The 22,449-nt window shown below is 47.9% G+C and overlaps 1 protein-coding gene across 1 annotated transcript in view; it reads left to right on the forward strand.

Moving 5' to 3' along the window:
- Positions 1-4,403: 4,403 nt before the first annotated feature.
- Positions 4,404-22,449, forward strand: part of PTH1R (parathyroid hormone 1 receptor) — a 523,470-nt gene continuing 505,424 nt past the window's right edge. Inside the window, exon 1 of the mRNA XM_088450788.1 lies at positions 4,404-5,576. Within this exon, the coding sequence (XP_088306914.1) occupies positions 5,499-5,576 (78 nt within the window). The 5' untranslated portion in view covers positions 4,404-5,498. The remainder of the gene's footprint in view (positions 5,577-22,449) is intronic.

Genomic DNA, 22,449 nt, shown 5'->3' on the forward strand with positions numbered 1-22,449 from the left:
TACACTGAGGGACTGAGCTGCAGAACCTCCTGTGCCCAGGCAGTTAGGGGCAGTACAGGGGGCACAGGCTGGGTGCTGTATACAGTAAGCTGGGGATGACAGAGCTCTCTGTGTGACTGTACATATAGCTGTAGTGGGGATATATTATATGTACACTGAGGGACTGAGCTGCAGAACCTCCTGTGCCCAGGCAGTTAGGGGCAGTACAGGGGGCACAGGCTGGGTGCTGTATACAGTAAGCTGGGGATGACAGAGCTCTCTGTGTGTCTGTACATATAGCTGTAGTGGGGATATATTATATGTACACTGAGGGACTGAGCTGCAGAACCTCCTGTGCCCAGGCAGTTATGGGCAGTACAGGGGGCACAGGCTGGGTGCTGTATACAGTAAGCTGGGGATGACAGAGCTCTCTGTGTGACTGTACATATAGCTGTAGTGGGGATATATTATATGTACACTGAGGGACTGAGCTGCAGAACCTCCTGTGCCCAGGCAGTTATGGGCAGTACAAGGGGCACAGGCTGGGTGCTGTATACAGTAAGCTGGGGATGACAGAGCTCTCTGTGTGTCTGTACATATAGCTGCAGTGGGGATATATTATATGTACACTGAGGGACTGAGCTGCAGAACCTCCTGTGCCCAGGCAGTTATGGGCAGTACAGGTGGCACAGGCTGGGTGCTGTATACAGTAAGCTGGGGATGACAGAGCTCTCTGTGTGTCTGTACATATAGCTGTAGTGGGGATATATTATATGTACACTGAGGGACTGAGCTGCAGACCCTCCTGTGCCCAGGCAGTTATGGGCAGTACAGGGGGCACAGGCTGGGTGCTGTATACAGTAAGCTGGGGATGACAGAGGTCTCTGTGTATCTGTACATATAGCTGTAGTGGGGATATATTATATGTACACTGAGGGACTGAGCTGCAGACCCTCCTGTGCCCAGGCAGTTAGGGGCAGTACAGGGGGCACAGGCTGGGTGCTGTATACAGTAAGCTGGGTATGACAGAGGTCTCTGTGTATCTGTACATATAGCTGTAGTGGGGATATATTATATGTACACTGAGGGACTGAGTTGCAGACCCTCCTGTGCCCAGGCAGTTAGGGGCAATACAGGGGGCACAGGCTGGGTGCTGTATACAGTAAGCTGGGGATGACAGAGGTCTCTGTGTGACTGTACATATAGCTGTAGTGGGGATATATTATATGTACACTGAGGGACTGAGCTGCAGAACCTCCTGTACCCAGGCAGTTATGGGCAGTACAGGGGGCACAGGCTGGGTGCTGTATACAGAAAGCTGGGGATGACAGAGGTCTCTGTGTGACTGTACATATAGCTGTAGTGGGGATATATTATATGTATACTGAGGGACTGAGCTGCAGAACCTCCTGTGCCCAGGCAGTTATGGGCAGTACAGGTGGCACAGGCTGGGTGCTGTATACAGTAACCTGGGGATGACAGAGCTCTCTGTGTGACTGTACATATAGCTGTAGTGGGGATATATTATATGTACACTGAGGGACTGAGCTGCAGACCCTCCTGTGCCCAGGCAGTTATGGGCAGTACAGGGGGCACAGGATGGGTGCTGTATACAGTAAGCTGGGGATGACAGAGGTCTCTGTGTGACTGTACATATAGCTGTAGTGGGGATATATTATATGTACACTGAGGGACAGAGCTGCAGAACCTCCTGTACCCAGGCAGTTATGGGCAGTACAGGGGGCACAGGCTGGGTGCTGTATACAGAAAGCTGGGGATGACAGTGCTCTCTGTGTGACTGTACATATAGCTGTAGTGGGGATATATTATATGTATACTGAGGGACTGAGCTGCAGAACCTCCTGTGCCCAGGCAGTTATGGGCAGTACAGGGGGCACAGGCTGGGTGCTGTATACAGAAAGCTGGGGATGACAGAGGTCTCTGTGTATCTGTACATATAGCTGTAGTGGGGATATATTATATGTACACTGAGGGACTGAGCTGCAGACCCTCCTGTGCCCAGGCAGTTAGGGGCAGTACAGGGGGCACAGGCTGGGTGCTGTATACAGTAAGCTGGGTATGACAGAGGTCTCTGTGTATCTGTACATATAGCTGTAGTGGGGATATATTATATGTACACTGAGGGACTGAGCTGCAGACCCTCCTGTGCCCAGGCAGTTAGGGGCAGTACAGGGGGCACAGGATGGGTGCTGTATACAGTAAGCTGGGGATGACAGAGGTCTCTGTGTGACTGTACATATAGCTGTAGTGGGGATATATTATATGTACACTGAGGGACTGAGCTGCAGAACCTCCTGTACCCAGGCAGTTATGGGCAGTACAGGGGGCACAGGCTGGGTGCTGTATACAGAAAGCTGGGGATGACAGTGCTCTCTGTGTGACTGTACATATAGCTGTAGTGGGGATATATTATATGTATACTGAGGGACTGAGCTGCAGAACCTCCTGTGCCCAGGCAGTTATGGGCAGTACAGGTGGCACAGGCTGGGTGCTGTATACAGTAACCTGGGGATGACAGAGCTCTCTGTTTGACTGTACATATAGCTGTAGTGGGGATATATTATATGTACACTGAGGGACTGAGCTGCAGATCCTCCTGTGCCCAGGCAGTTACGGGCAGTACAGGGGGCGCAGGCTGGGTGCTGTATACAGAAAGCTGGGGATGACAGAGCTCTCTGTGTGACTGTACATATAGCTGTAGTGGGGATATATTATATGTACACTGAGGGACTGAGCTGCAGAACCTCCTGTGCCCAGGCAGTTAGGGGCAGTACAGGGGGCACAGGATGGGTGCTGTATACAGTAAGCTGGGGATGACAGAGGTCTTTGTGTGTCTGTACATATAGCTGTAGTGGGGATATATTATATGTACACTGAGGGACTGAGCTGCAGAACCTCCTGTGCCCAGGCAGTTAGGGGCAGTACAGGGGGCACAGGCTGGGTGCTGTATACAGTAAGCTGGGGATGACAGAGCTCTCTGTGTATCTGTACATATAGCTGTAGTGGGGATATATTATATGTACACTGAGGGACTGAGCTGCAGAACCTCCTGTGCCCAGGCAGTTATGGGCAGTACAAGTGGCACAGGCTGGGTGCTGCATACAGTAACCTGGGGATGACAGAGCTCTCTGTGTGACTGTACATATAGCTGTAGTGGGGATATATTATATGTATACTGAGGGACTGAGCTGCAGAACCTCCTGTGCCCAGGCAGTTATGGGCAGTACAGGTGGCACAGGCTGGGTGCTGCATACAGTAACCTGGGGATGACAGAGCTCTCTGTGTCTGTACATATAGCTGTAGTGGGGATATATTATATGTACACTGAGGGACTGAGCTGCAGGATAAACATGTTTCCCTGGCTCTGAGTCACAGGGGCTGGGCAACCAATAGGCTCCTGACCATGCTGGTTTTATACCAGCCTCCCCAGCATTGAGTATCTGACAGTCACTGGGAACCAGTGAGAGAGTGAGTGGAGCTCTCTGCTTCCTCCACACTCCCCTTTACACGAGACGAGCTGAAGGCTCCTATTCACTGGCAGTCACCTCCTCCCTTACACCCTGCATGCATCCGCCGGGGAACGGGTGCACTGGGAAGGAGGCTGCAGGGAGTACCAGCCTGCCACTTACCTGGCACCGGGGTCCTGGCACCAGCAGCAACCTCCATGTCCACATGAAGGCTGCAAACTGAACTGCAGCTTCCCAGGTACCCGGAGAGCAAAACTAATATACAGGGACACAACTTCCAGAGCTGCAGGACATGAGTGTGCACACATAGTATATACACAGAGCTGCAGGACATGAGTGTGCACACATAGTATATACACAGAGCTGCAGGACATGAGTGTGCACACATAGTATATACACAGAGCTGCAGGACATGAGTGTGCACACATGGTATATACACAGAGCTGCAGGACATGAGTGTGCACACATGGTATATACACAGAGCTGCAGGACATGAGTGTGCACACATGGTATATACACAGAGCTGCAGGACATGAGTGTGCACACATAGTATATACACAGAGCTGCAGGACATGAGTGTGCACACATAGTATATACACAGAGCTGCAGGACATGAGTGTGCACACATGGTATATACACAGAGCTGCAGGACATGAGTGTGCACACATAGTATATACACAGAGCTGCAGGACATGAGTGTGCACACATAGTATATACACAAAGCTGCAGGGCATGAGTGTGCACACATAGTATATACACAGAGCTGCAGGACATGAGTGTGCACACATAGTATATACACAGAGCTGCAGGACATGAGTGTGCACACATAGTATATACACAGAGCTGCAGAGTATGAGTGTGCACACATAGTATATACACAGAGCTGCAGGACATGAGTGTGCACACATAGTATATACACAGAGCTGCAGAGTATGAGTGTGCACACATAGTATATACACAGAGCTGCAGGACATGAGTGTGCACACATAGTATATACACAGAGCTGCAGGACATGAGTGTGCACACATAGTATATACACAGAGCTGCAGGGCATGAGTGTGCACACATAGTATATACACAGAGCTGCAGGACATGAGTGTGCACACATAGTATATACACAGAGCTGCAGGGCATGAGTGTGCACCCGGAGACCACGTGGATCCAGAGATCGTTAGGCATTAATCAACGATCACGTCTACCCCATGACCACATTGAATCAAGGATCTGTTTGGAGCAGACACAGATCACATCTGTCCTGAGATTACTCTGAACCAGGGATCTGATGGGAGCAGTGATCACATCTGTCCTGAGATCACACTGAACCTGGGATCTGTTAGGAGCAGTGATCACATCTGTCCTGAGATTACACTGACTGAACCAGGAATCTGTTGGGAGCCGACACAGATCACATCTGTCCTGAGATCACACTGAACCAGGGATCTGTTAGGAGCAGTGATCACATCTGTCCTGAGATCACACTGACTGAACCAGGATCTGTTGGGGGCAGACACAGATCACATCTGTCCTGAGATCCCGTTGTCTCATCGCTCCGGAGATCGGTCTGAGGCGGGTTATGGAGAATCACAGGGGAGAGGGCTGAAGTTGCAGTGAAAGTTTGCAGCATTGGGGCAGGGGAGACACTGAGCCTTTATCCGCAGCTCCCCCCCTGTGCCCCCGGCTCCCAGCACACAGTAGTCCCGCTATTCGGAGCTCCGGAGCCTGTGGAACAGACAGGGGAATTCCTGCCACATAAACTGGAAGTAAAAATAGACTTTTTGTCGCCTTTAAATCGCAGCTGCAAGTCCTGGGGGGTAGCTGCAGGGAGCCTCCAGCCCCTGTGCCCCCCTCACCCACCCCTGGCATTACTCTGCCCCTCAGGAACCTGGGCACATGGATGTGACTGACCCCCAGTGCTCCCGGCAGCCTGTTGGAGACATGGATGTGGAAGAGGCCACCAGCTGCTTCTCCTGGCAATGAGCCTCCTGGGCTAGGTGTGGGCATCCCTGCCCTGCTCTGTGCCACACTGTGGATATGGGACCCTCTCTGGTGGGGGGCAGCAGTCTATGTGTGATCGTCTGCTGCTCAGTCCTGACTTCTGTCTGCGCTCTGGTAAGTCCCAATTCCCCTCATCCCCCCTCTGGGGCACCAGCTGCTGTGGAAACACAAGTCCCAGCATGTCTTGTCTGGCTGTCAGGGCATGCTGGGACTTGTAGTACTGCAGATGGAGGTTGCCTGCTCCCATTCATTCAGTGACTGTTATGTTATAGATGCCTTGTTATAATAAGAGAGTGGATACATTGGGGATTGCTACATTGTTTGTCTGTAGGAAGTAATTACTAGTTTATAACCCCTCAGTGTGAAGCCAGCCACCCTCCCCATCCAGACTTGGGCATCTGTGCCCAGCAGGGTCACTCTCCATCCACAGCAACTGGGGTCTGCTACAACCAGGTCTCTGGATGCAATTATAGAGCTATTTGAAGTGCTTGGTGCTGCCATTGATGACTTGTCCTAAACATGCTTTTCCCACAGCAGGACCTCTGGGATTATCCCCAGGAGACCCCAGCAAGGCTCCAAATGGCTTTTATTCTGTACAGTACAAACTGCACTTTGTCAGTGTAAATAAACATATTTAGTGCCCGGTACAGAGGTCTATGGTGTAAGGTCCACATCCAGGGACATACTGGAGCCTAGGAGATGAGTGACTGACAGGTCCCCCTCACACTGGCTCATATAGTGATTATGTTGTTCAGTGTCTCTTTATTGATTGATGTCATTGCAGCTGGGGATTTATGTTGTGCTGTGAGATGAAATGATGGCACCTGTATCTGTCACTGCATGTTACTCCTGTCTGTTCGCTTTCTTTAGGGCTACAGTTTGCAAGGTTAACAAGTAGCTCTCTGCTACTGTATATATCTAAACTCTTTACTGTCCTGTCTAATAGAGGCTTCATTATTTGTCCCCAGAGCTTACAACTTAAAGTGCAAAGTTAAATGCTTACAGATATCCAAATGAACATCTACACTTTGTACTATCCTATACCCCCTTTTATAGGTATTATATAAGATTGATTGCATCAATAACTGTATGTAGATTGAATTATGATTGTAGTTATAATAGTTATTATAGTTATTGTATATGATTATACTGTAAATGAACATATGTACCTGTTTATAATGTGGTGAAAGCGTCATTACCTAACGGAGGGGGTCAGTTACAGGACTGGTTACTCCATCCCCGTTTAGGCAACAACTACAAGGTACAGCATGCCCAACTAGCCAAAATCTGTCAGCCTACTGTACCTTGGTGTCCTATTCCATAGGTTACATGACATCGCATGCTGGGACTTGTAGTTCAGAACAGTTCGAGAGCCGCAGCAAGAAGAATGATAAATGGTAAATCACAGAATTACCTAGAAATGCCAGGGTGATACAGGGGTGATGCCAATAGGTGCCCTGCTATTAGGGTCTGTGTGACATGTACCCCTTTCATATAGGACATGTTCCCATATATACATATAAAGTGAATTATAATGTCAGGGTGAGGGGGAAGATCAGGCAGTCGGTTTGCAGTGGTTGTCAGTGTAGATAATGATGGCGCACGTTTGCTGTATGCTGGGTGTTATTGCCACTCAGACGGTTACAGTACTGTTGTAAAATAGGGCTGAAGTGGTGTCGAGCGCAAACCCATTTGTATCTCACGTGTTTCCGTACTGTTCCAGAACTAAGTGTATGCAACTAAGGGGTCTAGTTACTAAGCAGTGTTAGGAGACAGAGTGAAAAGTGATAAAGTGCCAGCCAATCAGCTCCTAACTGCCATCTCACAGGCTGTGTTTGAAAAATGACAGTTGGGAGCTGATTGGCTGGCACCTTATCACTTTTCACTCTGTCTCCTAACACTGCTTAGTAAATAGACCCCTTTAGGCAACACAGCCGTACACATCCATGTGGCATCTTCATTGGTGGCTGAAGGGGCAAAACTGGGCTGTAAATGGGCAATCTCATCTAGGCTAGGTTCACTGATGGGGAATGGGTACAGGATGCCAGTGTTCGGGATCCTGGCAGTCAAAATCCTGATGCCTCCCCCTCCCACTAACCCCGCTACTCACCTTTGAGATGCCGGCGGTCGAGATGCCGTCGCCACCCAGGTTTCTGACATTTGTCGGGATTCCGGCGTCTGTATTCTGACCGCCGACATCCCCGTTGTCGGGATACTGAATGTATCCCCGCTGATGGTATGTCAATGGAATTACAAACTAGGCAGAGTTCTGACTACGCGTATACGCACCTGTTTGAAAAAGGGTGTTTTGCGCCAAGGATTGGGCTGGTACAAATGCACGCCGATGATGGTAACGATGGGTATCAATCCAAATGTACAGATAGCCGCAGTCCCAGCGCAGAGATGCGTACGACTCTGTATATGGCAAATACACACATATTGTTCTGTGCAGGCAAAAACTGGAACAATTATTGTGCACCAGCCCCAGTGTGAGCAGAGGGTGTAATAAAGCTCTATTGTACCATGTGTCACAGTGCATGTAATATCTAACCCTGCTGTGATATATATGCATGTTGGTTATAGTTCTATGCTCATGCCACTACCGGGATTCTACAGCGTAAAACTATTTTACTGACAGTTTAAAAAAAATAAAACATTTACTGACGACTTTTACTGTTTTATTTTCATATTATGACTAGCTATGAAATGGAGGCTCAGGTAGTGCACACACACCTGTGTCCTGGTGCTGCAATGAGACTGCAGCTGATGTGCACCTAAAAATCAGGATCCATGATACCTGTGATGCATACAACCATTACGTGATTCACGAGCGTGGATGCATGGATAGCACTGGAATAGCCTAGATATCAGTCCCCATTTGGCAGCGTGAACCACCACACCACCCGGTAAGCACTATCCCCTGATCACCTTTGCCTTGCGGTACCCGCCCGCCCTGCTGTCGCTGAGGCTCATCCCCTCGGCCGCGGCAGCGCCGGTGCATACCAGCAGCTTGAACACACAGGGGTGAACAGTTGTTTGAGGACGGCCACCGCACCGTCAGCGGGCGCATCATCCCAACTGAAGGTACCGGAGGGCTGCTCCCAATTGCGATCTGCCCCAGGCTGGCAAGGTACGTCCATGCACAAGGGCACCTCTAGCACGCATCCGAGCAGCAGTGAAGCCGAAATTGTGCGGGCCACGGCTACTGCAGAGCCGTGGTCGTTCCGTATCACCGTCTCACAGAATAGGCATTTCGGATCAGAGCGTCACTCAGGATTGACTTTACTGACAACGTCAGACTGCGTTAGACACATCAGTCTGATCGTTACAGGACATTGACAACTATACTTTGGATGCTGATTTACGCATCACACTAACCATAGGAACTTCCAAACTGACGCTTATTCTCTTACCACATATTTTTATATTCCATCTACAGTACCTCTGGAATTCTCAATACTATTAACATTGCAACCATTCTTTGAGTGTTGTAACTATATCTGTCCCCTATATATATATATATATATATATATATATATATATATATGTGTATATATATATATATATATATATATATATATAATATATATCACCCCCATTTGTCCACTTTCCCCCTCTCACCCAGTGTGTCGTTATTTATTTTTTTCATTTACTTCATTTATCTCTTTTATTGGTACTTATACTGTAGAATGTTTTACATTTGCAACAACTATTAGTTATATAAGTGGGATTACAACGTGCTAGATTTGTTTTCGATATAATTATTTTTGACCATTTTATTTTAGTTTGTACACTCTATTTATTTCTTCATTTGTGTATTTATTTGCACTTTACTGTACATTTAGACCAACTCACCATTAGTGTATGTGGGATTAAATGTGCATCCTTTTGATCCTTTTAAGTACTCTCGACTGATTATTACACGTCCAGTCTATACACCACACCAACCTTAGTATTTCGCCGTTTGCTGAGTATTACCAAAGTAAATGGTTATAGAAATACAGTTGTTCTTTCTTGTAATGTCAAATTACTCTATTGTATAGGATTGAGCGCTCACTGGTCCAAGCATTTTCTATGCTTATCTTTTTATGTAAATATTCTTTGGGTTAAGTGGTGACCCAACCAGTAAGCTGCTCTCATTATTACCACCAGTACCGATTATTAGAGCGCACGTACCATTCCTTATTGTCCATAGATATCAGGAGCCATTGAACAATATGGTCATTGGCTGCCATGTACAAATATTGTAATACTATTGTTGCCAGCACAGACGGTGTAATGGTTAGCATTACTGCCTCACAGCACTGCGGTCCTAATGGTGTGGAGTAGGTTAATTGGCTCACAATGAAAAAAAAAAAGTAATTGTAGTGTGTGGTAGGGAATATAGGGCCTGATTCAGACCCACTCGCGAGCGGCTGTCCGCTCGCAAGTGGGTCGATGTTATGGACAGAGCATGCGCACGACGGAGGGAGCTCCGTCGTGCGCATGCGCCAGACGCGACGAGCGAAGGAAAGTCCTTCGCTCGTTGTGTCCGATCAAAGGGGGCGTGCTGTCGATGTTGATTGACAGCACGCCCCCTTTGGTGGGCGTGCCGGGGGCGTGCCTCCCTGACGGGGGCGTTCCCACGGGAACGCCTCCCGTCAGAAGCCGGCCCACTGACATCACTAGTGATGTCAGTGGGAGTGATTTTGGCTCTGATAGAGCCAAAATCACTCCGGAGCTTGCGGTTGAAAACCTCAACCGCAGGCTCCAGCTCGCAATTTCGATGGTCGCGATGGTCACGACCATCGCGGCCATCACAATGCACGCTCGTATAGCCTGTGGGTGGTGACCCACAGCTATACGAGCGTCCAGGAGGATGCTCCATTTTCATGGAGCCCGGCCCTCATTCAGAGCGTGCGCTCTGCTCAGAGCGTACGGCTCTGAATGAGGGCCATAGAGTGTAAGCTCCACTGGGGCAAGGACTGATGTGAACGGACAAATATTTTCTCTGTAAAGCGCTGCGGAATATGTGTGCGCTATATAAATAACTGGTAATAAATAAATTATTAATCCCTATTTTTAGATGCTGCAAACCAAGTGTGGGAGGGAAAATCACAGTTCTTATTCTGCCTAAAAATAATTGGCCGCTATACTGCGCAGTCCCCGGATCGTTGATGTGATGCGTTTTATCTTACTAGTTGGGGAAATTGTGATTTTCTTCCAGGTATCACAGGTCTTGTGCAATGGTTCAGCAGTTAATGCAGTTTAAACGTCATCTATCACCTAAGGGATAGAAGATATGATTATAAAACTAATTGTTGCTGCAGATCTATCAGATGGTATCCGTGGTGTGTAAGTAGTAGTACGCGTGCACCTGCTCCTGTTGTGTGGGTTACGGGGTATTGAAGTGCTTTAATGCTGGTTTACAATCTCTATAGCGGAACATTGGTTCAGGGCTGAGCTATTTCACGTCATTAATCAGTTCTGTACGGTGATAGTGGGTTTCTGAGTCATTGTTATGTGAGGAGAGGTCAGAAAATATATTATATGGAAAGTTGTTTGGTAATTATCCCCAGCCCTTCGGCTGGAAAACAGCGAGAGCTCAGTACTTCATATGTGATGAGCGTGTGATCTGTAAATCCTTTATGGCTGAAGGTGAAACAGTATCTTTAGCTCTTGCTGCTCTGTTTCTGCTGGAAATCGTTCTCTGAACAGGTTCTGGGAAATTTGTATGATCACTATTTATAATTCATAGGGCGGAATTCAATTGTTTTCATCCCCTATCGCGCCCGACGGAGCTATTCTATTCTTGCTCCTGTCGGGCACGATCAGCTGCCAAGCGCTACATTTCAGCTCGCAGTCCCTGGGCGATGGGAGCTGAAATGTGCGAAAAGTGACATGTTCGGGCACCCAAACACCACTTTTTGCGATCGCGCCCAGCACTTTGGTCGGGGTTAGCCGATTTACGCGGCTAAACCTGACCACTTTGGGTGCGATCACCGTGAAAAGCTGGCACAATTGAATAGCGGCCCGCGATCTCCTGTCACTTTAGACGGGAGATTAGGGCCACGAAAACAATTGAATTCCGCCCATAGAGTCTCAGAGCTGTTTATGTGACTTCTCCAGCTAATCTTTGATGTGCCTTCTTTCTGGAGAAAGTTCTGCAAAAAGAAGGCACATCCGATTTTCTATCTACCAAGCATGCAATCTAATGGTGGGTACACACTGGGCGATATTACTGAGCGACTGCACGATTACAACATCGTAATCGTGCAGTCGCTCAGTAATCGTGCACAAATCGTGCACTTTTATGTCGGAAACGACCAGCGATGCGCACTCCCGCTGGTCGTTTCCGACATTGTCCATCGCCTGAACATGCAGCACAATCTGCCGATAACGACAGATTGGCATGTTCAGGAATGATGGACAGTGCCTGCACTGAGCGACTGATCGTTCAGTGCAGACACTACAGGGGATCAGGAACGACGGTAGGATTACGATGTCATAATCGTACTGTCTTTCCTGATCGCCCAGTGTGTACGCACCTTAAGTCTGTGCGCGCTATTTGTGCCACTGCGTCTCGTTACATTAGCATAGATTGCAGCTTGCGCAAAACCCCTTAGTTGCTCTATTTCTGCGCAAAGACAGTGACTTTGCATACGCATCCCTTAGTAAATGACCGTGTCCATGTTCTGTACAGCTCTTGCGCTGTATAATACAAAGACACATAGGAGAAATGTTCTTTTCAAAAGCGGCTTCCTTTAGTGACAAAATGCATTTCACCCTTCTACATTTTGGCCACTGTGGGGCGCTCTTTATATTGCAGTTACTCCCATACCTTACCAGATTTCTTATTGGATCAGATACAAGTCAGAGAGCTGAGTTATTACAGTGACTGTGTCATCGCTGGGCTGATATTTGTGTTTATATCAGGGGTGGGAAATAAGAAATCAAAGAGACTACACACTGCGGGGCATATGTAGTAAAGTACGGGTTTTTAGAAGTGGAGTTGTTGCCCATAGCAACCAATCAGATTCTATTTACCATTTATCTTGCACCTTCTAGAAGATACTAGGTAGTATCTGATTGGTTGCTATGGGCAACATCTCCAGTTCTAAAATAACTACACTTTAGAAAATATCAGTGACGTACGGTGTGGTCAATGGCTGGGGAGGCACACATGGAGATGAGTCTGAGTGCTAGGAGCCTGTCTCACCCCCTACTCACTGTAACTGTCCCCTCACTACACTAAGCTTCAGTGTCCATTGATTGACTTACCTGCATCACTGTGTCTTCTCTTGCTGCTGTTGACTGAGCTCCGATCTCTAAACACCGCAGTGCACTTCCTGGTCACATGATATATCCAAGGTGTCCATCAGTGCTCAAGGCATGCGCCCCATACTCAGAGGCATGCCTCTATTAGCTCTCTTTCTGTGCAGCTTACTGCCCATGGTGTGGCCCTGCCCCCAGTTCTGCAAGCAGTGTCTGACTGTACAGAAGCGAGGCTGAGCTGTTGCTGCCTCATCTCTCGTCTCCCTGCAGTCCCAGGGAGCTGCACAAAGCCGGTGAGTGTTAACTATAAAAATGATTACAATAAAAATGATTACAATAAACATAGAAGATTGTTTATAAGTTATATCTTCTTTGTATTATTCTAATAATTTTTATATCAAATCATAGGAGTATGACAAGGGGAGGCTCTGCCTCCCCTGCCTCCTCCGACTGCGTGTCCCTGGTAAATACACCCCTGCCTGTCTGCAAAGTAAGACTGCAAAGCGGTCAGTCATTCTCTGTCTGCTCTGTTAGTGGAAGCTTCTCCCTCTAAACATGGCAGCCTGCGGGAAGAAGACAAAAAGCATTGTGGGTATAGTTATGCCTAAATATTCCAATTATTATGGAACTACTTGTTCATCCATTGTAAGCTTTACTTGCTAACAATTGCTGCAAAGCAATCAAGGCAGTAGCTCTGAATTATAATACATAGTACAAATTAATTTGTTTCCTGAGTGGGATACTGTACTGTATACTGATGTGCCTTTGTGCACAAACATGCAGTGAAATGATACACTACTATAAACATGCTACGTTCTCCCTGTAAGTTCTCCTGCCGAGCTCTGGCAGCTTCTGAGGTGCTATCACAAGCCAGCATTTCCCTCTGTGCGAGCCCATGAGGTTTAGAACTCACTAAACCCCTCACTACAACCACAGTCTAGACACAATTGGGATCAATGGCACAACTACTCGCCTTTTGTCACATTATGGGGTTTACCCTGCGTTCCGGTGGCAATGAGATTGTAAATTCTGTAGAGAGAGGTCGCAAGGACTCGTCCTGAAATATTCGGGACTAGGTCAAGACAGTCTGGGGCCCATTTATCATGAAATATTTGCGACACGATATCCGCAAATATTTAGTATTATGGAGGGATCGGAGCACATATCTCATATCTCCAGGATCTGCAGCTGTCCCGCCATTTCCGATAACAGCCAGAACCCCACAGGTTTCTATAGGGGATGTGATGCTGTCATATATAACAAGTTGGAGCCCCCCGTGGCACCTGGCCGACCGCACCCCCCTCCCCCATACCAAGCGACCGATTTGGAAAGCATGCACACTTCCCAATGGGCCGCCGGATATGTCTGGCCAAACATAAAATTGGTGTCAGTGTCGGCGGGTCCTCCGCCCAGTGTATGGGTACAGTAGGTTGGTCGGTCACCCATACACACCTGCAGATGCTTACCATATGTCTGCAAGATATATCGGATCTGCCCTGCTGCACGGCCCACTCAATATATTGGTAAACTACGCGGTTCACAGATATATTGTGGGTACACACAAGGCGACACACTTAATGCACAGTCAACAAACGATATATCGAGTACTGTGGGCCTGATTCAGAGCCGCTCGTAAGCGGCCGCTCGTTCGCTCCGAGCGATGTTTGCCCAACTGCGCATGCGTACGGATCGTTATATACGCATGCGCGAACCAGTCAGTGCGGTCGAAATTCATGTGCTCGCAAAATAGCGAATGCCTGATAATTTGAGTGACAGAAAGAGGCGTATGTGGGTGGTAACGGGGGAAGGTGCTTGAAAACGGGGAGTGGAGATCCGAACGCAGGCGTGCTTAAAGGTCAAAACGGGCGTTTTATGGGTGTGCATAATTAAAACAGCAGCGTCATTGACCACGTCACTGGGTTATTTTATAGTCAGAACTGCTCGCAAGATTGTGGTTGGAAAAACCAACCCCAAGAATAGCGAGCAGTTCATACCCTGGTCGATGTACTCGATTAATCTAATAAATAGCGGACATGACGTAGGATGCGAGCGGCCAGGGGGCGTATTTTTTCAATAAACGACCGCAAGTTTGGTTCGCTCGTTCAGACCTAGAGGCGTGAACAGACCGCAAAGAATGAACGGTTGATTTGAATAGCCACCCCTATTTTCTGGATGAGCGAGCGCTAATTGCGTCCGGCTCTGTATCAGGCCCTGTATACCCAGCATATACAACCGCGTTGTTATTAATGGCATTCCTGGTGACCACACTGCTGCCCCCTATTCCCCTATTAGACATTCCTATGTCCCCTATTAGCCAGTGTGAGAGTAATCTGTCCCTGGAGCTCATGCTGAGAAGGAGGATTGTACCGTGTGTGGCTGTCATCAGCCTTATCTAGAATCTGCTCAGCACCTTATCATAATTATCATCACCTAAATGATCCCTGGGGCAGTTAAAGAACTTTGCATCCTCTGGTATAATAGCTGTGATAGCAGAATGGTGCGTAATAAATACACTGTTATTGTGGAAGCAGCTTCCGGATACAATGTTCCTAGGTACAGTAGTCTTGTTAATCACTCATATGCTATTCACCCTTTTCCTCATAAATCCATGCCTACACCAATCCTCTACAGTGCCCTAATCAGCATAGACTTCTCTGTACAATAGTTACTGTAATCACCATGCAGAGACTTAGGGCCTCATTCAGAGCCGGACGCAGTTTCAGAGCGCTCCTTCTGAATCAGGGCGTTTTTTGTTTTTTTGGTGGAGCCGGCCTCCTGGCCGCTCGCTAAGCTGTGGGTGGCCAGGTGATGGTGGTCGCGACCATCACGACCATCGGGCTCGCGACGAGACCCTCGTGGTAGGGTCTCGTCTGCCGCAGGCCCCAGTGAGCTTCCGGGTCTAACAGAGCCGGAAGCTCACTACTGACATCACATTCCTCTGCAGTCTCCCAATTTCCGGCAAAGGGGATGATTCATTACGGATACCTATTGCGATCGCAGCTGCGAAAATATGCTAATGAATGCCGACGCACAGCCAGCATAGAGACACCCACTGCCTCCCACTACCACTATCTCACATCCATAACACCTCGCAGTCCTGCGTATACAATTGTAACATCGAGTAACATCGGCCCCTCACTCCCACTGACCTTACTCAGACATTGCTAACCTCGTTATACGCAGTGAGTACGCAAGCTGCGTATGCCGTCGCAGTGAATGATTTATGCACTCCCACGCAACGCCGTTCAAACGGACAGGCACGCCTGCGTTTCGCCGACCACCCCTCCGTCACCCACCCCCAAACGCTCACCGCCTTGTCAATCACTCTGCGATGGCATTCTGTAGTCTGCGTGATCGCAGTGCCATCGGAGTGATGCCTTTGTGCGATAGTTGAAGTTTTATTGGCTGAGCACCTGTGACCCCATGCCCGGCGTGGAGACAGGCGTCTCAGTTAAGTTTGCATGTGTAGGCTCTCCTGCCCGCGTGTGCTCTGCTGAGACACCGCTTGGGACATGCCAAAAACCCTACCGAGAGCTTCTTATAAGTTTGCCGGGGTGCGAGGATACTGCAGCATCTCAGAAGGTCACACTAGGTAAGTATTTATTTCTGAATTACTATACGCAACGGCATACGGGAAATTCTTATATAAAGCAAAAAAAAACCATCAATAGGGATTCTTGCTCTCTGATTAATCAGCCCCATGTAATTGCGTTCCTGTAATTGCATTTGGCAGTATCCTAGTCCGTCTTTGTCCATCAGGCCGTTCATTTTCCACTCACCAACATCCCTGTCAGTGTGCTGGGCCTTTTCCAGTCCGATCTATCCTCCCGAGTCCTCCAAACTTCATGATAATTGGACAAGAGGAATCCAGAGCGTTTCCAGGAAGCCCCTCGCGTCGGAAATATTCCTCTAACGATTCCGTCTGTCTGAGAAGCGCCCAGTCCCGTCAGACAAACTGAGCACATTAAAAAGAGATCATCATGTGAGACAACAGGTTCTGAGTAGCGGGCTCACAGGGGTTTGCTGACGTTCACCGTGGATGTCTGGTCCGCACGGCAGTAACTGCTCATCCCAAGAGGCTCTTTGTGCTCATTTAAATGAGGGTATTCTGTTTCTGGGGATGCGTCAGTAATATATTTTAGTTTAATAAATTAATAGGACCCAGATGGCAGATAACTCAAAGTCCGTATATGTCCGTTTGTGGCGTAAATACGTCAGCAAAATGCGCATGCACATAGGGCTTTAACCTGGCGGGATTCTGCAAAGCCTGGATGGTTTTGCTGAAGCCGGAAAGCCCTTGCTGGGTCCCCGTTGTCAGCAATGGGGACTCTGGGGTGTATTTACTAAGCCTTGGATGGTGGTAAAGTACCAGCCAATCAGCTCAGGGGCGTTTTAAGAGAGGAGGGGACCTGCGGGCCCCCTCCTCTCCCTGGTGGTGCCGTGGCTGGTGGTGCAGCAGATTCTGGTTTAGTGCCAGAATCTATTGCACATGCGCGGGTCTCCTGGAAAATGGCGCCCGCACCGTTTTTCCCAGGGACAGCAGTACTGCGCATGCGCGAGTCACTGGAAAAATGGCCAACGCCATTTTCCCAGTGATTTTTGTTGCTGGCCCGGCCTGGAGATAATGGACAGGTAAGTATTAAGAGTATATGGGTGCAGAGTGTGTGGTGTACCCATTATAGATACGCCCCTAAATCATCTCCTAAGGTGCCAGCCAATCAGCTCCCAACTGTCATTTTTCAAACACAGCCTGTGACATGGCAGTTAGGAGCTGATTGGCTGGCACTTTATCTCTGCTCACTTTATCTCTATCCAAGGCTTAGTAAATAGACGCCTCTGTCACTTACACCATCTATAGATTTCTTTATATTGCTGACTACTGAATTTATGTCAAAACACCTATTAGAGTCACGAACAAGTGCTGAAAGGGTTATGACTCAATCTTAAATAGAGCCCTTAGTGAGTGACATAGGGGTCTATTTACTAAGCAGTGTTAGGCGACAGAGTGAAAAGTGATAAGAAAGTGATAAGAAAGTGATAAGGTGCCAGCCAATCAGCTCCCACCTGTCATCTTACAGGCTGTTTTTGAAAAATGACAGTTGGGAGCTGATTGGCTGGCACCTTATCACTTTCTTATCACTTTTCACTCTGTCTCCTAACACTGCTTAGTAAATAGACCCCATAATGTCACTCATACAGTGATTTTACTGCCCTGCGGTGACCCCACATGGAGTGCTTGCTGTCTCCTACATGTCTCTGTAACGCTGGGAGTGCGGCGCTTGGCTATGATGTCACAGACCAGTGCAACATAATGAAAGTGAGGAGTAGGGGCGCCGATCAACACGTAGGGGTGTCTCCGACTATGGGCCTCCCGGGACTAGCATCGGCCCTGCGCCTTGCACATATTTAAAGGGGAAAAAAATCACTGCTCCGGTTTGCAGACATGCTGATATCCTGGCACTGTGTGAAATGCTAATTGATTCTTTTTATGGGCACACTTACTGCAATTTGTTCTGTGACTTTATAGGGGGCTCATTAACCCGTCACAATGCAGAGATTTATGTAACATGGCGGAGTCTTGTTCATCTTTATCTAAGATGTTGTAGCCTGCAATTTATGCCCGTGAGCATTGTATTCTGCTTGTGGGGTATGAAAAGCCGACATTCAGAATGTCGACGAGTTCTGAGTGCCGACTGTCAGAATGTCATCATGGATTTTAGTTTGACAAGCAGTATGTTGACATTCAAAAATATCGCCATGGTTACAAAGTCATTGTGTTCATAATGTATACATTATCTACAGTATCAGTATGTCAACATACATTTTTTCTTAATTTAGCCAACTCATAAACCTAACCCTAACTAGTGACCATTGAAGGCTGTACCATCGATGGTTTAAACCCATTGTTATAAACCTATTGACAAAGTAGTGCCAAGCGTGCGCCTGTGTCATAGGTAAAGGGCCGGCTGGCTTGACCGTTAAAGAGTGCTGTAAACCCAAAGTGCACTCCAAACCAAATAAAATAATATTTTCTGTGTTTGTGAATTGTGTGCACTGTGGCTGCACGTGCATCAACAAAGGAGCAGCACCAAGCGTGCGCCTGTGTCCCATAAGTAAAGGGCCGTCTGGCTTGTCCGTTAAAGGGTGCTGTAACCCCCAAAGTGCACTCCAAAAAAAATAAAAAAATATATTTTTTTGTGTTTGTGAATTGTGTGCGCAGTAGCTGCACGTGCATCAACAAAGTAGTGCCAAGCGTGCGCCTGTGTCATAGGTAAAGGGCCGGCTGGCTTGACCGTTAAAGGGTGCTGTAACCCCCAAAGTGCACTCCAAACCAAATAAAAAAATATTTTCTGTGTTTGTGAATTGTGTGCACTGTGGCTGCACGTGCATCAACAAAGGTGCAGCGCCAGGCTTTTGCTCCTGTGTCCCATAAGTAAAGAGCCGGCTGGCTTGTCCATTAAAGGGTGGTGTAACCCTCAAAGTGCACTCCACAAAAAATAAAAAGTTCTTTTTTTTCTGTCTTTGTGAAATGTGTGGGCTGTAGCCACACCTGCATCCTCAAAGCAGCAGTGACAAGCGTGCGTCTGTCTGTTAAAGGATGGTGTAACCCCCAAAGTGCGCTCCAACCAAAATAAAATAATCTTTTTTTCTGTGTTTGTGTGTGAAATGTATGCGCAGTAGCCGCACCTCCATCCTGAAAGCAGCAGCGACAAGCGTGCATCTGTCTGTTAAAGGGTGGCGTAACCCCCAAGGTGCGCTCCACAAAAAATAAAAAATTCTTCTTTTTTTTTTGGTCTTTGTGAATTGTGTGGGCTGTAGCCGCACCTGCATCCTCAAAGCAGCAGCGACAAGCGTGCGTCTGGCTGTTAAAGGATTACATCGGTGACAGCATCCAAGTAGGCATGTCAGACAGTCCGTACCTGTACTGGCAGGAAAAAGAGGCAATTTGGAGTACAAACTGGCTCTATTTTACCTGAGTTGCCCCCCCTCCAGTGTGTACTCCGAAAGAGTGTTTAGTGCAGCCGGGAACCTTGTCAGCAAAAGGTGTAGGAGGTTGCTACCACAAAATGTGGAGAAGATGATGTTCATAAAAATGAATTATCAACTCTTCCAGGGAGACAAGCCTCCAGAACGTACAGAGGGACCTGTGGTGGTGGATTCCAGCGGGGACGAATTAATGCTCTGGGCTCTATTTACTACAATCTACATATTGAATGCGGATTGTAGTGTGATATTACCAAGTGAATTTGCATTGCGAATTCAGGAAATATCACAGGGATTTACTATAAATCCCTTGCAGGGACAGAGCTTGCGATAAAGCTCTGTCCCTGCGGATCCCATCCGCACTCTAGTCGCGGTATTTTCGGAAAAAATACCGCGACTAAGAGCCCGCGCATGCGCCGACCCACCGTCGCTGCTACCCCCCACGATGCTAAGCCCCGCCCCCCGCGATCGCGGACCCCCGCGACCCCCCCATCCCTTCATTACACTTACCTGCATCCTCCTGGCCTCCGGTGATCTTCTCCGGGCTTACCAATCAGGTGATCTCCCATACTGCACTGGGGCCCGATCACCTGATGACCGGGCAGCAGTGCACTGTGGGAGACCAGCTGACCGGAGAGGAGCCGTCACTGGAGGCCCGATCACCGGTCCCTGGAGTCAGGTAAGTAAAAAAAAAATGTTTCCATTTTTTTTCTCTTTTTTTTACAGCAATCAGCTTGCGGTCTGTTTAGACCACATAGCTGATTACTGGTACCGGCTCCCGCCTCTGCTCTCCCCGTTAGAGCAGAGTGGGAGCCCGGTAACCGGGGGAGACCCTGGATAACGCCACCTCCAGGTGGCGTTATTATCACAGGGCTTTCCCCGGTATTTTTTTACAATTTATTTTTAGTAACTTTGGTCGGATCACATCTCCCATTACAATTATGGGAAATGCGATCTGCTTTACTAAAAATAAGTGATACTTAGGGGTTGGAGTAGAATTTTACTAATTCTACTCCAATTGCCCTGTAATAACTATAGGTGGTACTAAAATAATGTGAAATGGGTGTGAAAACATCCTTTTTCACTTTATTTTAGTAAAAATAATGTTAATAAACAGAGCCCTCTGTGAGGATGAGGATGTACACAACACTGAAGAGGGTGAGGAATCGGTGGATGAGGAGGATGAGGACGACATCTTGCCTTCGTAGACCCAGTTTGTGCAGGGACAGATTAATTGCCAGCTTGTTTTGTGGGGGCCCAAACGAACCAATTATTTCAGCCACAGTCGTGTGGCAGACCCTGGCGCTGAAATGATTGGTTGTTAAAGTGTGCATGTCCTGTTTATACAACATAAGGGTAGGTGGCAGGGCCCAAGGACAATTCCATCTTGCACCTCTTTTTTTTCTATACATTATGTACTGTTTGGGGCCTAGTTTTTCAAACTGGCATCCTGTCTGCCACTGCAGTGTCACTCCTAGATGGGTCACGTGTTTGTGCCGCCCACTCGTGTCGCTTAGCATAGTCATCCATCTACCTCGGTTTAACCATTTAGACATAAAAACACTGTTGTGAGGTGTTCAGTGTTCAGAATAGACTGGAAATAAGTGGAAATTAAGGTTTTTGAGGTTAATAATAGCATAGGAGCAGAAAAATCAACACATTCTGTGATTTTAGCTGTTTTTATGCTTTTTAAAAAAAAAATACAGATCCAAAAGACAAATCCCAGAACCCAAAACACGGAAGGGTGGTTTTGGCAAAACCAATCCAGGTCCAAAACACGAAGAAAGATCCAGATCCAAAACCAAAACACAAAACACGAAAAGTGGCCGGTGCACACCCCTAATATATAGGCAACCAGGACCGTTATCCAAAATCTTTTGTAGGCATGATAATACCATGGTCTGCTTCTTTGGACGCAGACTTCTTGGACCTGGCAGAGGGGTTCCGATGGCCAGGCTGAGTAAGCTTCGGCTTACGCAAATTGGCCGATGGTCCTGATGGTGATCCGAAGCAGCATCTACAGAATCGTCCACATCGTAATCATGACCAGTGTGTGCCAAAATTATGGCCAGTCACCAGTTATACAGCCACCATTGACGACTGGCGTCGCTTCCATTGTTGAGATTGGCATGAGAAGAAGGTGGAGGCGGGATTCGGAATCACCAATGGAGGAGAATAACCACCCATTAGTGACCCATTCATCAAAGTGCCCAACAAAGGGGTCACAGTGCAATTTCTGTGCAGATTGGGCTCCGGTTACTTCACTCTGGTTTATCATTAACTTGAGGAATCCAGAACACCGTTAATTAGTCCGATCCTTTCCGGTCGATTTGCTGCTCACGGTTACGGAGCCAAGCAATGATAAATACACTTGGAAGTAAAGCATAGTCTGGATTGGATGCTCTACAGAAATATATATCCACAGCTGGTGCTTTAGAGGTGACAGCAGGTGGCTAAAGTGTCCTGAGATATTAAAATGATGTGTAGTGAGGCTGGCACAGCTGGTTAGTCAGGACCATCCATCCACGTGCACCTCAGCCCTGTGGGCGCAGCAGCTGCACAGAGGCGATGCCAGCGGTGGCAGGTGAGCTCAGTAGGTCCGGCAGCTGCGCAGAGCTGCTCTTCCAATCGATCCATGATTACTACACTGTAATCTCCCTCTGTTTTCACCAGTGTTGAGAAGAGGCTTAGAGGCACAGAGCTGGCATGTAGCTGCAGCCTGCCTGCCATTACTGTTCCGCTGCCTTGG

Source organism: Taudactylus pleione, unplaced genomic scaffold (assembly GCF_031769625.1).
Source record: "Taudactylus pleione unplaced genomic scaffold, aTauple2 ptg000524l, whole genome shotgun sequence".
In the NCBI taxonomy this organism is placed as follows: Eukaryota; Metazoa; Chordata; class Amphibia; order Anura; family Myobatrachidae; genus Taudactylus; species Taudactylus pleione.